Source organism: Phragmites australis, chromosome 15, assembly GCF_958298935.1.
Source record: "Phragmites australis chromosome 15, lpPhrAust1.1, whole genome shotgun sequence".
Lineage (NCBI taxonomy): Eukaryota > Viridiplantae > Streptophyta > Magnoliopsida > Poales > Poaceae > Phragmites > Phragmites australis.
In genome coordinates, this window is record NC_084935.1 from 26,043,794 (window position 1) to 26,060,656 (window position 16,863).

The 16,863-nt window shown below is 41.1% G+C and overlaps 1 protein-coding gene across 1 annotated transcript; it reads left to right on the top strand.

Annotated features, from left to right (window-relative positions):
• The first annotated feature begins 15,035 nt into the window (after positions 1-15,035).
• On the top strand, positions 15,036-16,863 carry LOC133893363 (thioredoxin H-type-like). Its single transcript, XM_062334366.1, has 3 exons — positions 15,036-15,215; positions 16,265-16,387; positions 16,468-16,863. The coding sequence occupies exons 1-3, from the start codon at positions 15,126-15,128 to the stop codon at positions 16,609-16,611; spliced, it is 357 nt and encodes a 118-aa protein (XP_062190350.1). The 5' UTR covers positions 15,036-15,125; the 3' UTR covers positions 16,612-16,863.

Sequence of the window (16,863 nt, forward strand, 5' to 3'; positions counted from 1 at the left end):
GTTCGTGAGTTACAAGAAATTCAACTATTGTTACAAAAGAATGATAGGTTGCGATGATGAGTTGAAAAAAAATTGAGACGAGATGTGAGCGGGTGTTAGGGGCATTTCAGGAGAGGAGACTTGGTGCCATAGACCGCTTACATTGTTTAAGCATCGTCTATTGGTGTCGTTGGTTTGAGCACTTTTCGTACTTCTACATGTCGATCTAATGGTAAAATAAGCCGATTATCGTATACCGTGCTGATGCTTGCCTTGCATCCTTATGACGTGTAGAAAAAGTACAAGGAGATACAAGGTGGCGGGGAGCCGGAGGTGTCCGGGACACGCTCGCGGTAACCCCGGTGCCATAGGAGCAAATGCAAGTGGGTAGTTTTGGGTACGAGAAAGGTTATCTCGGGGGCCAAGAGGATGGACACGAGTCATGTAGGTAAATATGTACCCTCTACAGAGTGTAAGATCAATTTAAATTGTCACGCTCTCGGTTATGAGCATGCTTGAGTTTCATCCGCATCAGTCGTAGAGTTTTGATTCAGTTTGGGAAAAATAAAAGGAAAGTATGTGGGCTTTCGGGAGAAGCGTGCGCTGGTACTAAGTTGAGTTAGGCAAGTTTACTTTATTGAAGATTATGTTTATTGTCAGTTTGTGTTAGCAGTTCATGTCATTACATTGGTTAAATTATTTTTTGCTGAGTTAACTTAACTTTATGGCTATGCCTTGTTATTCAACTTAATACATTATCCTTGAAGTCGGGAATATATATACTCATATTGTGTAAGTCTTGCGAGTACCTTCATACTTAGGGTGCTGCCCTTAAGTTGATACAGGTAATAACGAACTCGTATACAGGTATTTTTATCCTGCCGATGCTGGAGATGGCCAAAAGAAGAGATTGAATGTCTGAGTTAGTCCCGGTGGTGCCTTATGGGCAATGGTGGCACTGGTCTTTTGTTTTATTAATATCTTTCCGTTGCGTTATGAAACCTCTTATGTAAGTAGAAACTGGAACTCGGAACAAGGTCTGTAATAAAAATTAAAAGTTTTATACTCTGTTCATATCTTGTGATGAAACTATGTTGTAAACGGTATATGCTGTAATATTGGGCTTTATTGAGCATATGTCGGGACTGTCAGGATTACTTCTATTTTAATCGAGTTAATTGTCGATTAAATCAGGTGTAATTTGGTCGGGTATGACATAGTGGTGTCAGAGCTAAGGTTGATAGAGTTAACCATAGCTTAGTAAGTGGGTTAATTAAAATTTGACAACTTCACTAACCGGAGCTAAAATTTAAAATTTAGCATGGTTGCTCTATTTTATCCCTTCTCTATCCTAGAGCTATTCTTGTCCTGCTGCTGAACCTTTAAAATTGGGAGTACTTGCCATATAACTATCTCATTTCTTTCATGGGTTAAGGATGGATATAGTCACATGAGCCTGTCTCCTAGATTAAGAAAATTAGGTCGATGAGGAAAAGTAGTTGAAAGTTTAATCTGTTGTCTTATGCCCATAAGTGTAAGGTATTCGTAGACTTATCGATATGTGAGCGACGCATAGTTTAGGGTCAGATCATCTTCATATCTCATTGTGCGTGCATGCATGATTGTCAAGTTGGAATGATTCTTCCACTTACTTAGTTACTAGTTTTATTTATCTTTTTATTTGGAATTCTTTATCTATACCGACCCTTTAGAGCGTCCTTGTTGTCACTAACTTTGGATAAATGACAAGATGAGGACCCAAAATAATTCTATAGATGGAGAACCGGAAGGCTCGGGTGAATGATATAGAAGACTAATACCCCTAAGGTGATGAAGACAATACCCCTTAACATCTCATTTAGAAGACCAATCGTAGGGGACAAATTAACTACATGCACGATTTAGTGTCTAGGCCCATGTGGATATATATTTGCCTCGAGATTCATACATTTTCAAGTGGAAGTTACATTTGAATGGGCAATTTTCAGTATGTTCAATGTATCAACAATGATCAATCAATATGTTACTTTTCATCAGAAGTGGCTGTGGTAACTTAAGCTTTCCCCTCAAAATCAAGATTTTCTTATGGTATATAGGGAGAGATGTGATTTTGACCAAAGATAATTTGGCAAAACGTAATTCGAATGGAATTCTCAAATGCAATTTCTGCAATCATAACAGAACTATTCAACATCTATTTTTAGATTGTCACTTTGCTAACTCAACTGAGGTGGTTGTTTTATGTCGGGAAATATGGCGATGCCGTAATGATATGATGTTTGATAAAAAAAAAAACCTTGACATGTTTTATGTAGGATTTGTTAAGGGCACATACTGGTTAAGATTTTGGAGACTGTTGCGAGGAAAGAAGAACACATGAAGAACATCTGTTCCGCCTGTCATTCATGGGAAGTGGTGGATATGGATTTCTTCACAAAAATAGGTGACAGTTTAGTAGAAGCTATGTGTTGGAAGATATTATACATTTCTCCCTGTGCTTGTTGCTTATTTATTCCAAATAATCAGACAGGTGCTGATATAATAGAATAAGAACCAAATGCTACATGCATCAACACCGGAGAGGCTGGAACGATTTCATTTTTCTTAAAAAACCTGAAGTTTCACTCCAGAGGGCCCTAGCAACAGAGGAATCAGGTGCTTGAGCATTCTAGTCACAAAACGCCCGATGCGAGGAGGCGCTTTTTTCACGAAAGTGCATAGCAATGTTCGCTTCCCTTTTTATGTGAACTACGGCAAAAGACAAGAAATGCTGACTAATCTCTTAAACTTCAGGTATAATCAGCATGATTGAAGTGTGATGGTTTAAGGTCTGTTTGTTTGGTTTTTGTTTCTAGTTTTTTTGAAAAACTATGCTTTTGATTTTTCTGAAAAGCTGTTTTTAGATTTTAGCTATTGAATTTTACAACAAGTTTTTGGCTTTTCAGCACGTTATTTCTCAGAAAAACTACTCTCGGCTAGTTTCTCAGCTTCTAGTTTATTTCCTCAAAAGCAAGCTTCTGATTTCTCCAGAAACTATTTTTCAGCAAACCTGTTTGTTTAGGTTTCTGACTTCTGGACTTCTGACAGAAACAGAAACCAGAAACAATCTAAAACAAACAGTCCTTTAGATAACTAACGATCGAATATACGCTAGCCAACAATCTTATGGTGTGATTGGTTCCTTGGTCTAGGTCTACCTAGGCTTGGACCTAAACATGGCTTGTGTAATGCAATTGCACATTGTTCGGTTCCCCTGCTTAGGATCTTTTGATTTGTGTAAGATTGTGTTTGGTTGCACGAACAGAGGGTTAGGATTGCATTGAGCTAAGGAAGTTTGGATACCCGCGCGGTGGGCCCTTGCTGCCTTGCATAACGGAAGCCTGGGCAGATAAAAAGGGATGATTTTTCGTTCTACCCAAGCCTTGCTTAGAGGTCACTTTTGCATTGGGTTGCCTAGCTTAGACTCTGGAGAGACGACCAATCACTAGGAAAATGCATTGCACAAGCTTGATTGGAGGTCTAGCCACCCAATCAATCACAACCTTAGCAACCAAGAACTCATCTTCTCCCGCGATGGCATTTGTCAGATTTTATAGTACCAACATGAATTTAGGAATTAGGCACTAAATCGCTCAAGATCTAGCTCCTAAATTGGAGGCTCATGGTTACAACACCAATTTTTGTTGTGGTTTCTGTACAACTGTGGCGATATCAACTTAGCACACCTCGTTCCTTTTTCTCGTTTATTCGAATGTACTTGAGCGTGCAACTATGGGCCTGTTTCGAAAAGTTCCACCTCCTGCACTCCTCTATGATTTAGAGTTTGTATACTAAATAAAGTGGTTTAAGCTATACTTTTAATCTAAATTGATAATAAGATGGCTCGACCAAATACACTGACAAGACTAACCTATAAATTTTTAAAGCTCGAAATATATAGCTTTAAATATTCTTAAAATTGAAACTCCGCTAAACAGATTCTTAAGACTCAATGCTAAGTTGGAGCTGAGCGTCGGCTCTCCACTGCTCCATTCCAACAAATGCCCAAATATGATTTGTTCAGGCCACTCAAGTCAAGGCAATATAAACCTTCACGACGTAAAAAGCACATGACACAATTAGAACAGAACCCACACAGATGGTGCATCAAATAGCGGGACCTCTTTTGGAACAAACGGAGTTTTGGATTGAAAATGGTGAAATTTAATCCGAAGGTGAATATATTGTAGCATCGCTTCAAAGTGCATTCTCTCATAGGATACGAGATTTTCTTTTAACATTTTGAAGGGACTCTGACATGATATATATAAGACTGTCAATTTTCGTTGAGAGTTTCAATCCTCTCTTGAGTTAAAAAAAAAAAATCCTGCGGCCTTGAGTTAAAAAAATCCCCTCTCTACGTCTAATGAATACGAACAATTCACGTTATATTCTTGTTGGATTTCAGCATATATGACACTGAATAAATATATGATTACTATTTATTCTTTTCTCATGTGTTCAAAAAGGGCCTTAACATTCAGTTTAACAACCCAACACACCAAAATGGGCCGAAAGGAATATATGCCATGACCAAGGTTAAGGTTACCTAACCGAGCTCCGGCGGTAAACGAAATCTCGCGATAACCGTGATTACCGGTCAAAAATTCAAAAAAAATTGAAGAAAATTCATTCGGCAAAATTTGAAATTTAGCGAAAAAAACCGAGTTTTTGCCCGATCGGTAACCGGTCGGTTTGGACCGGTTACCGAGCGGTTTGCTCGATAAATCGAGCGGTTTGGGCGGTAACTAACGGATCGAAAACCGACCGAATTGATGCGATAGCCGAACGATTTTAAGCGATTACCGAGATATGTGGACGCATTATCAATAATTAAGTAGAAAAATCATAATAAACAAAAAATTGACCACTAAATCATGGGGGAAAATAGTATAGAACCATGGTATGTTTTTTAATATCATATAAAATTTTGGCATGACCTTTGCTATATTTTGGAAGTTTCGAAGGCAACAAACAGATAGTAATAGCAATTCAAGCACGAACATATAATTATTGCTTTGAATATATGCGTATATTACATATGCAGCGCCTGAAATTAATAAATATATATGGAATTGTCCGTAGTAAAGCTAAAAACGCCATTACATCTCATCCTTGAGTACTTACCATGGTATCCATGCAACGTGCAACCTAGGGGATGGAAAAAATTAGTGTGACAACATGGTATGAAAATGAAGTAGTTGCAAAAAGTAAATTTGCATCACCTTTAGAACCACCAGCTTGGGGGCCGATTACAGTCGGCCATATTGTACTCATCGGTGGACATTAGCATTAGCCGTCGTGTCGATAGCAACTCTGCCTTAAACTCAGCCCATGTTTGCCTTGTCCATGCAGAAGTGGTTGCTCATTGTCCTTGCAAAATGGCATAAAACTCAAGGTCTTGCCACTCATAGACCCACTGAATAGGAGGCTCTGACTGAGCATCGGGGACAGGATAGTGGTACGGATACGATCCAGAACTACTCTCCATGCCATAACTGCTGGAATAGCTCGCACTATCTTGTGATCCATCGTGACCACCATGTATTATATGCCTTGGTGAGAATGGAGCATCGTGGTCCTGATCCTGCGTGGCATGCGAAAACTGACTCTCACCAGTGAATTGCACAGGAGGAACGACAGATGATTGGCATGGAGGAGCATCACCGCCCTGACCATCATTATCACCGCTGTCAGTCTTTGAGCTACTGTCATTCGATTCTTGGTAAGTTGGGCTCTTTAGGTCACTATCCGTGCTCTCATCGCTTTGCACTTCTTTTGCCCTTGCCCTTAGTCCTCTTGCTCTTCTTTGTATGCGTCATTTGCTTCTTCCTCTTTCCCGTGTGTGTGTCACCAACCACTGTAGCAGCCTATTGTTGCAAGTCAGGTGTGTTTGCTGTGTCTGTCACCAGGTGAGTAGGCAGGGGTACGTCGCTATCTATGTCCTCCTCGTCAAGCTCAGGGGTTGCATTTGATCTCCTGGTCTCCATCCAGTCCCGGAGCGGATTGTTATCCTCATTCAATGTGAGCTCCATAAGCCGCTGAAATGGATCATCATCAACAGTTGACCTGATACCTGCACCCAAGTTGTTTTGTATTCTCAGGTTGTAGTTGACATATACCAACTTATGGAGCTTCTTGTAGCTTAATCGGTTGCGAACTTTGGTGTGGATGAAAGCAAATGTACTCCAGTTCCTCTCACACCCACTAGATGACACGCACTGTGACACTAGGCGTCTAGCAAGCATTGATAGTGTAGGTGTAGACGAACCAAACATAGACCACCATTGCGCTGCAAGTAGGTATAGTGATATAAGGCTCAGAAAAGTAGGTAAAATGACGCATCAGATAGATATGTAAAAAATTTTGTACCAGGATGAGTCCTGCTGTCACAAGCCATCCGTGCAGCTAGAGGACCTGAGAATGAGATAGACTTTATCCGATATGTTTCAGCCTCAATAAGTGCTTCTGCAACAGTAGTAACATCAGTCATCCTCTCAAATGCCTCACGGAGATCTTCGAACAAGGTTGGACATGTGCCATATGCGTAATGCGTGCGGGGGTTCAAAGCGGCCGCTGCAAGTTGATGATCGAAACATTAGTACTAAAAGCATTAGAAACACAAGCATCAGAAAAGTAAGGTAGCAAGTGGTAGGAGTGTATTACCGGCATTCATGTATGTCCCATTGGCTAGATCATGCATTCTGCGATCGATAATTGCCATGTACTTATCCAAAGAATCTCTATCATTCTGATACAACGCTTCATACTCCTGCTTCACAATGGTGTATCTCAGGAGCACCTCACTCAATGTTGGCACTTTGTCCTGATCCGCAAAATAGAGGAATGCATACAATGGCTGGACGGAATCGACAATCATTTTTAGATTGTCCCACCATGGTAAGCTGGATAGGCAACCATGTGCATATCTCCCAATATCAGAACTAATGTATCGAGACTGCTGGAGCTCACTAGATGCCATTCATTGCATGAACTTATCCTTTCGTCGTAGAAAGCTATCAAGAAATAGGTAGTTAGTTTCAAATCTTGTGGCATTCCACCTCACCAACTCTCCACCAATCGCTGCCTTCATCATTTCATATAGTTTCGAATGATTGTATAGCCATCGTGATATGGCCCTTGCACTTTGGATGACAATGTCGTGTTCTCTAAAATCACCAACCGATTTTAACATTAAATTTATCGTGTGCGCCACACAAGGCTGCCACGCGATAGCAGGATATTCCCTTCTCAGAACCTGACATGCCTTCTTGTAGTTGGACCCGTTATCAGTCACAATCTGTACAATATTTTATGGGCCCAAATCAGTTACCACTGCTCTTATCTCCTGCATAAAAGAATGAACCAAATAAATATGCAACAATTTAAATACTATGTTAGCAACTTAGGAAAATAATGTACCTTGTTCAAATATTTTGCATCTTGACTGTAGCCGGTCGCATCTACAGACTTGTGAAAAAACATACGAACATTGCAATATAAGAGGAAATTAATAATACTCATGTGCGTCGGTCCCATCCACGAATCGCACATTATGGTAACACCATATTCTGGCTATTCTAGCTTCCACTTGTCAAATATTTTCTTTAAAGCATTTTCGTTCTCGTTAAGATACTTACCATCTATATCCCGGCCTGTTGGAGATGGTACACCATCGCTTGTTACGGAACAAATGATCAGACGTCAAAAAGAAAGAAGTATGACAATAATAAATTCATTACAAACCTAATCACTCACCCCATTTCTGTGTTTCTTTAACTACAGCGATAAAGAATGCATCGTCCGCCCTTCTTCCAGGAATGCCTGAAGTGTGGAAAAATTTGGACCATGCCACACCAATAGCTTCCTTCGCTTTCTTTCCCTTAGCACTCCATGACCCGGTGTCAATCCTCGGTTGCACAGGGGATTTTGCTAAAGCAACATTGTAATCCCGGACACTTGGTGGTGGCTCCCTTGTTGACGATGCTCTCCTAAGCATCCTCTTTAACACAGAGCCCCCTCTGTCAGTACCACTACCACCTCCATTCTCGTAGGACTCGTCTGCCCTCCTCCTAAACTCTTCCTCGTCCCTCGATTGACCTATGGCACGCTGCACCTGTTCCTCTTCCGTGTCCTTATTGTCGCTTGTCAAATCTACTTGAACTCTAGCTGATTCTTGCCTCCGAACCCTCTCGCCTTGCCCTATCCAGCTCACGTCTGAAGTAATCACGTACATCTGGAGGCACCCTATCACAGTGTACAACATTTGATCCGCACCCTGCCAAATGTTCTTTCAACCTTGTGGCACCACCACCTCTCTTCTCCTTATTGCAATAATTACACCTAAAACCTGGAGCCAAATTGTCCCCATGCTACCACACCACATCTTTATATGTCATCGATTAGTTTACAATTTCTCTGTAGGAAGAAGAAATCTCGATGGTTAGCCTACTAATACATATGTCCACACATGTTCAAATCGTTACTCAACTCAATTGAACAAAAATTATCAATGCTTACCCAACTAATAAACTTATTTGACCGAATATTAGCACCATATACACCTAAATGACCGATTATCTAGCACGAATATTACCATCATTCGCATGTACATGGACAATTCAATGTAATAAGGTCTATAACCCAGTGAATCAACCAAACTCATCACCAAACAGTGCATTTTACACCAAAAAAAACTACTACACAGTTCACAACTGAACTCATAACGCAATGCATCGTCGAAATAATACGAAATCTATCACTATCGACCGTATTACAAAGATTACCGACCGTTATAATCACAAAATCGAGCTAATAGCAGCGGTTACCAAGGAGATAGCGACGGTTACCGAGCACGCGACGTTGTCTGCCGATGAGCTGGGGCCGCCGGTCGGTTACCGCAGAAATGCGGTCGGTAACCAAGCTACCGACCGTGATAACCGACGAAGCACCGCCGGATTTGCGCCGGACTTCAGCGGATTAGCTCGGGAAGTCATCGACACCGCTTGTGGACCTGCTGGAGTTGCGGTGGGGAAAGTGTTGCGCTGCCAGCAAGCTCCAATCTGACACCACCTTATCCACTGGTCATGGGCTGCAAACGGGCCCGAAGCGACTGTTCATTCGGCCCAGAACACAGACGAGCCCATTACAAATATATCCAAAGTTTTCCCGTCAATTTGGATGTCCAAATGATATTTGTTTCAAGTTTGGTTTTCACAGATACTCTTGAAATTATCTCTAGTTTTTTATCAGATTTTTTTTGGATTTTTTGATTTTTTTCAAAATCGGTTTGAATTTTTTGAATTCAAATTCGGTAACTGCTCGACTTTTGAAACCGTGCCTCACCGAGAAAGTCGGTAACCACAATTTTTAGATGGTTACCGTCGCATTTGTGAACCGTGGCCATGACATCATATGAACATGAAAATTTTGTTACAACATGATCGTTCATTTATATTAAAAAAAATTAAAGATAGATGAAAAGAATTATAGAGTAAGTAAAAATAATAATAGATAAATAAATATCAGATAAAAAATAGATAGCTAAGATAAACTATACATATATAAAAGCCCGAAAGCCCGACAAGGTGCTGGCCCAAGCAGCTACTCCTTGCACCCGGCGTCACGCGTAGAAGATCCAGCGACCCCTGGTGCCACGCCGTGCCTCACGAGTGACGACCAGCCATACTCGATCCGCTCCGGGTGAACGCCAGCAAACAACAGCCATGACGTCACGGACCGAATCCTTTTCGAGTAGGTGGCCGTTGGATGATAATGGGATTTGTCTGCATTAATGACGAATCTTATCGACATAGTGCTGCATTTCAAAATGACCAATAATTTCTAGATATGTTTGTATATTCGTAAGGTAACATTTTTTCAAAAAACATATTCGTTAGGTGGCTAACGTATAATACGGACAACCACATGGGATTAGAGCTCGATTTAGCTGTTCGAGTTGAGTCAGTTGATGTATACAAATTCTTCGTACAATAGACATAGTATTCGTCATTACCAACCAACGTGGTGTGTATTTGCTTTTCGATCTAACGTGTTGCAAAAGTAGAATAGATGAGCGAGATAGAAAAAAAAATCAATTTCATCTTTTTCTTAAAAAAACGTGTGTTTTTTTTAGCTAAGAAATCTTAGGTAGTATGTTGCTACTGGAGAATATATATATAGAAAAATTAATCTGTATTTTTAAATATATATTTTTACTATAATGTACTATATAAATAAATTAGATATACTCTTTTATCACTATAAGTATATTTATATACTTATTCTAAAATGTTTCAGCGTGAACTACATGAAAAAAATTGAAAAGAAATACATCATTTTTAATAGATTTTGATAATACTTTTATATTTATACATAAAAATGTAATATACTAAAAAAATATGCAAACCACCTTAAAATACATACATACCACTTGAATGATCTTATATACTCACATGCTCTGTATACATACCATTTATCATATGAGATATTTTCTATGTTGTGACATATGTATATGAGAGTATATACTCTCGAGAATACTAAATATGTTTCATATATATATATATATATATATATATATATATATATATCTTCATAAAAAAAATTAATCGAAGAAAAAACTTTCTGATTTAAAAATGGACCAAAAACCTTGTGTGTCCAGCAAAATTTGGTGGCAGACACCGCTCTAGTAGTCACACTAGTCTACAGCACTGTTCTCTATCCTAGTGGTGGCTGGAAAAGCGTCTAAATTCACTGGAATCGTGTCTCTTTTCTCGGGCCTCTCTAATTGCACAGCAAAGATACACCACCAATAGATGCTTCCAAAGATTCCAACCTATCCCCTTGCGAACAAAAATTGAACAAACCAATTCACAAAAGCAACCATTTCCGATTCAATTCCTTTTGCCACCTTTGGATCATCTTTCAATCTGAACGGAATATGCTAGTGCAACGATAATCAGACAGGCAGCTCGACACTACCGCAAAATCGGTAAAAAGCAGACAATATATTACTGATAATTTTTAGAGTCTATTACTGATAAAATATCCCTACATGATTGTTTTGACAGACGTATCTGTAGCAAGATCATCATCTGGGTGTGTCTGAACTCACAGACGATTTTTACAAATTTATCTGTGTCTCTACGATAGGCACAGAAGGGTTCCGATAAATCCGTCTGTATTTAAAGATCCGTAAACTTTTTCTAATTTGACTGCTCGTCTCTTTAAGCTCTTTTAGCTTTTCACACACATAATTCGCTCGTCTTCCCTCAGTATAAAGCGGTGATGAGTGTTCTTCTTTCTTGCTCGTCATCCTAGTGTTCATATCTTTCACACACATAGCTACTACGAATTTTTTCACATCGGAGAAGTGAGATCTCAGGGCCGAATCCCTTTTTCGCTGCACTGAGGTGAGTATCGTGGAGTTTCCATCTCGGTTTAGTTAGGATTTATTAAAACTTAATTGCTTCAATCTGTGTAACTGAGGGTAATACATTGTTTCTGTTGTAGGTCTGCAATGGCTCAGTTCACGGTAATCAAGTGGTGGCACGATGGGTTGTCCCTATAGCTGGTGTGGATGCTTGGCGTTAACTTCAATTGGGTGGACTTTGTCCTCTTTGCTGTTATGAAGGCTCTCACTGTAGACCCCGTGTTTCCTGTAAATTGTGTTCTCCATTGTTGTTCGTCACAATGGAAACATTTTTGTTAAGTGCAAAGACATGTTTGAACTAGCATTTCTTGTTTAACCATGACGGACGGTTTGGTAGCAATGCAGTTTGGTTCTGGCTCAAGCGTGAGCTAATCAAAATAGAGCCTGATCTGGATGATTGCGAGCTGCTCATTAAAGATGATACTTGGGTTGACATTGTGCTGAAATGTAGGAGGCTGAGATGATGTCAATCATTTCGTCTTTTTGGAAGATGGCGTCAATCGACCATTGTTTGTCGATCACTTTTCGTCCTTCTAGAAGGCGGTGTTGCCATGATGTCTATCATCTTATCCTTTTGGAATACGACGCCGTCAATGATGTATAGCTAGTGATTGTGTTTAGCTAGCTAGGTTTATGTGTTCTGAAAAATATGTGTGTTGAATATCTAACTGTAGGGTATACACATAAGGAGTATACCATATATGAATGGGGTATGCCGTGCACGTACTTAACAACTCCAGATATTATGAAACCGAATTCATGGTACCTGATACGTCCGAAATTCAGAAGGTGTATACTAGGAAGGTCTCGATTGTTTACCCAACTCAAGAAGACTAATATTCATGTTAGATCTATCTACTTTGACTACAAGGAAAAGAACTCACTACTAACTACGGCTGGATAAGAGGCAGTATAAGGTAGGGACCCAGACCCCCCGGGGGACTTCTTTCTTTTCGCTCAGCTATTGGAGGCAGGCATCAGGACCTTAGCGCAGGTGGAACTCGGCGACTTTAGACCTAAATTAGATTTGATTTGATCTACTCCTTGTAATAAGTTAGCCACATTGTCTGTACTCGAGTGAATATATACACATAATCATCCACATAGGACGTAGCGTATTACTCCAACCGAATGCCTGAACATGTATACATCGTGTGTGTCTCGCTTCATGTTCGATCTTTGATCCACGAAGGTAACCCCGTTATTTCTGAACACATTGTTATGAACAAATCCTTGTCAGTTGGCGCGCCAAGTAGGAGTCTTCTGCTTTTCAGGATCGACTATGTCTCGAGTGCACATCGACATCGGATTCTCTGACATCGGCTTCTATGAACACTTTGGGTCAACAGCGATCACCCTCGAATCGCCCTTAGCCGGATCGAAGATCGCATTCGAAACTATGATCTTCTGTTGGAACCATCAAGGTGAGCTGATCCACATCGGTATTCTCGAGTCCAGGCAATTGGACGCATACCACGAGATGGGATATCTCGAGTGGGATCCTAATGAGCCTAATGTTCTCCAGTGTATGGACACTGACAGTGATGACAATGGCGACGACAACTCTATCGCCAGCTAGAGCAGCTGAACAGATTGATTCATGTTCATGGCTAGAGGAGTCGATATCCCACCTGCTAACCTAATATTGGTAGATCCAAACGCTGTGGTAGACAACGGCATGAAAATTCTTGAGGATCCAGTAGCAGTAACCGCTGGTCATGGTACCAGCGTTGCCGATGAGATACCGCCAGAGACATCTGCAGTTGGAGCTTTACGTGTCCCTGATATAACTCTCCATCGACAGACCGCGGGAGGTCAGCTACCTCTTGGTCTTCAACGACGACTTCCGGTGGGCACACCTCTACTGTTAGTGGCTCAAGCATCGAGGGATGAGCTCCCTCATGATAGCAACTGTGAAGCAGCATTGTCTCGACCAAAGCCAAGTCTAGGCAGCGATGTTTTCACCACTTCAGATGCTAATATCTAGGGATCCCATCTGATTTTAAGATCCCTTCCAGAGTTAGATCCAACAAATCCCTTAACCCCTATGGTTAATTAGGTCAGGACCATACTCGATGTGGCCCAGATCTAAGCTACTCGAGCAAACAATCCTAGCAAATCTAGGCGCCCCAGTCGGCAAGGCGCCGACTCGAGGAGCCACAAAAGCGAGCATCCCCACGTCGAGAGAGCTTAGGCGGGAAGCTCGGGTGATCGAGCTCGAGCACCGCTTTGCGGGCCAAACTGTAACTACCTTATCCGTAGGCGCAGGAATCAGAAAGACCTGAGGAATCGTATTCCTCACTATCGGCATGATCTATGTACAGTGATAGACAACCGCTATGAGGAACGTCGCGAGGACGACCGACGTTATTATGATCGTAGATCTCTAGGAAGAGATGGCCGACGTAACTCCCTTGCTCGGAGGAACATGCGTGATAGTCCTCCCCCACCTCCTCTTGAAGAATTTGATGGAGGTTGTGAAGCTTTCGTATACGAGCTTTGATTGATACGGTAGACCGAGAAGTTCAAGTGGGCCCAATCTAGAAGTATGACAGGAAGATCAACTCTAATAAGTGGTTATATATTGGAGATCATGTCTTATCCAAAATAATATATATTTATGACTGAAGGAAATATCAATTTTCTTTCAAGGATACAACACCAAAATTTATTCAAATGCACGGTATTCTACAAAGTTTGGCCCAATAGGGCAGATTACAAACTTTTGGTGCAATCCATTTTGAGAGTGACGAGTGTGTGTGTGTATATATAGAAAGTCTTGTCTGTACTTTGGATGTAGATACTCCTTTTTCATAAGTGTTTAGAAAGTAGCTTATATATCTTAAAAAGTAGTATATCCATCTTAGAATATATATTTTATTTATAAAGAAATATGTACATATAAAAATAATATATATCTCAAAAAGTAATATATAATTCAATTATAACAAGATCAACTATAGATTGAGCTAAGAGTATTTACTCATAGTAGTACAGACTAGTTTTCCATAAGCCTTTTCTGTACTTCCGGATATTCAGAAAGGAGTATATGTATATATGTGTATATATGTATATTAAAAATACTATATACATCTTAAATATATATATATATATATATATATTTCATTTATAAAGAAATATATACTCCTTCCGATCATAAATACTTATCGTTTTGACCAAGATTTAACCAAATTTTTAGAACTTCAACCGTAAATAGCTTTCAAAATATTTAGTTTGAAACATAAAAATCACACTTATAGATTTGTTTTGAAAAACACTTCATAATATTATATTTTTATTATATGTTATAGCTATATTCTAATAAAAAATAATGATCAAAATCACATATTAAAAACCGTAAAAAATAAAAACCGATAAGTATTTATAACCGGAATATAATCTTTGAACCACACGGCCACCGTCGAATGGTGCAGAACCTTCCAGAAATCTAGAGCGCGTCGACGAGCGCGATGACGTTCACGCGTACTGGGTCCGGTGTCCGGTCGAGGGGCGTCAAAACCTCTCGAGGGCGTTCCCGTCATTTCCCCACCAATCCTGCCCCTATAAATACCCCTACACCGGCGAGGAGAAGGGCAGGAAACGCAATCTTGCGATCTTATCCCCGATAGAAAAGAAACCTATCATTCTCGAACCCACCGAGGAAGGAGGAGAGAGAATGGCGGCCGAGGAGGGCTTGGTGATCGCGTGCCACACCAAGGCGGAGTTCGACGCCCAGATGACCAAGGCCAAGGACGCCAACAAGCTGGTTCGCCCCCTCCCCCCCCCCCCCCCCGATTCCCCGTCTCCTCCTGCTCTCCCTCCCCGTAATTTTGGGCGCCGTGTGGCGGATTCCTGGCGCTAGGTTTCCCTGATCCCTGTTGGTTTCCAGGACCGTAGCGCGATGTTCTCCGTGTTTGAGTCCGTCGGATCGAATCTAGAGTGCGTGCTTTTAGGCGACTAGGGCGTTGCGCGTGTACTCGAGGCCGATTTAGGGGCCGGATTCGGCGAGTCGTTGACGATTTTGACGGATTAATTGAATTCGGGTGGCGATGGGGGCTTAAGGCGCTTTGCGCAAATTGTGGTGATTTTGTTTGGTATCTCTCGCAGGGGTTGTGAGTGTAGGTGCATATGCGTTTGGATCCCCGATCTGTAGCGCAAGCACACTGCGGTGCATTTGTTCATCCGTGATGGCTGAGGGTTCGACGGTTGTTGATGATTTGCTTGGGATCAAGTAGATGCTCGATGATTCTATATCTAGATATAATTGAATCTGGCACGATTTGTTGGAGCAACCGGCAACCCAGTGTAATCGTAATTTAGTCAAAAGCTTGCGATAGATTTCATTTGGAGGTGCTACGATCTGATGGCATGTGTTTGTGATAAGTTAGCTACGCGGATGGTTGAAAGCGACTATGAACTGACAATTACTATTATGCTTTGGACAATTGGAAGCGTGTAGACCATCTGATTTGCTGACAAAGCGTACACGATAAAAGCTGGGCTTGTTTAGGACTGTATGGAATGGATGAAATGGACCAACCCCGACCTTTTTTTCTCCCAATGAAAGCAACTTGTTTCCTATTGCTTACACACAGGAGAGGGATGTTTTGAGAATTAGTTGGGAAGTTTTGTGAATTAGCTGAAATGCTTGATATGCTGTCTATTCAATCATGAAATGAAATTGGTGGTTCTTATTATTTCTATTTCCTTATGGCCCATGAATTCTTTTGTACTGTGGTGCAGAACTGACCCTTGTTGCTGAGATTGTAATCCTACGGCCTAACAATGGGATCTCTCAACTCGTTTGCCTTGCAGGTGATCATTGACTTCACTGCTTCCTGGTGCGGTCCTTGCCGCTTCATTGCCCCAGTGTTCGTTGAATACGCCAAGAAGTTCCCTGGTGCTGTCTTCCTGAAGGTTGACGTTGACGAGCTGAAGGTGAGCACAATAACACTCAATTCTTCAAAACAAATGTGCCGTTTGTGACGGTGGACTAATGCTCTTTCTTTGTTCAACAGGAGGTTGCTGCTTTCTATGCTATTGAGGCGATGCCGACCTTCCTCTTCATCAAGAACGGCGAGAAGGTTGACACGGTCGTTGGTGCCAGGAAGGAGGAGCTCCAGGCCAACATCACGAAGCACCTTGGCGCCGCATCCGCCTAAGAAGACAACAAATGGTTACCAATAAGAGCCGCACCTTGGCGAGAAGGTTGACATGGTCGCCATTGTTGGTTCGGTTAGGTTGTTGCAGAACCTCGCGTGGATTCAGCTCTGAGTTCTAATATCGTGTCTGATATTGTCCCTAAATACTTGATGTCGCTTTAGATGCTTGTGATTATGAAAGTTTGAGTCTTGGGTGTCTTGACTCTTCTGTTTGAATTTGACTAGAAATATTGCCGATCTTTTGCTGATGAA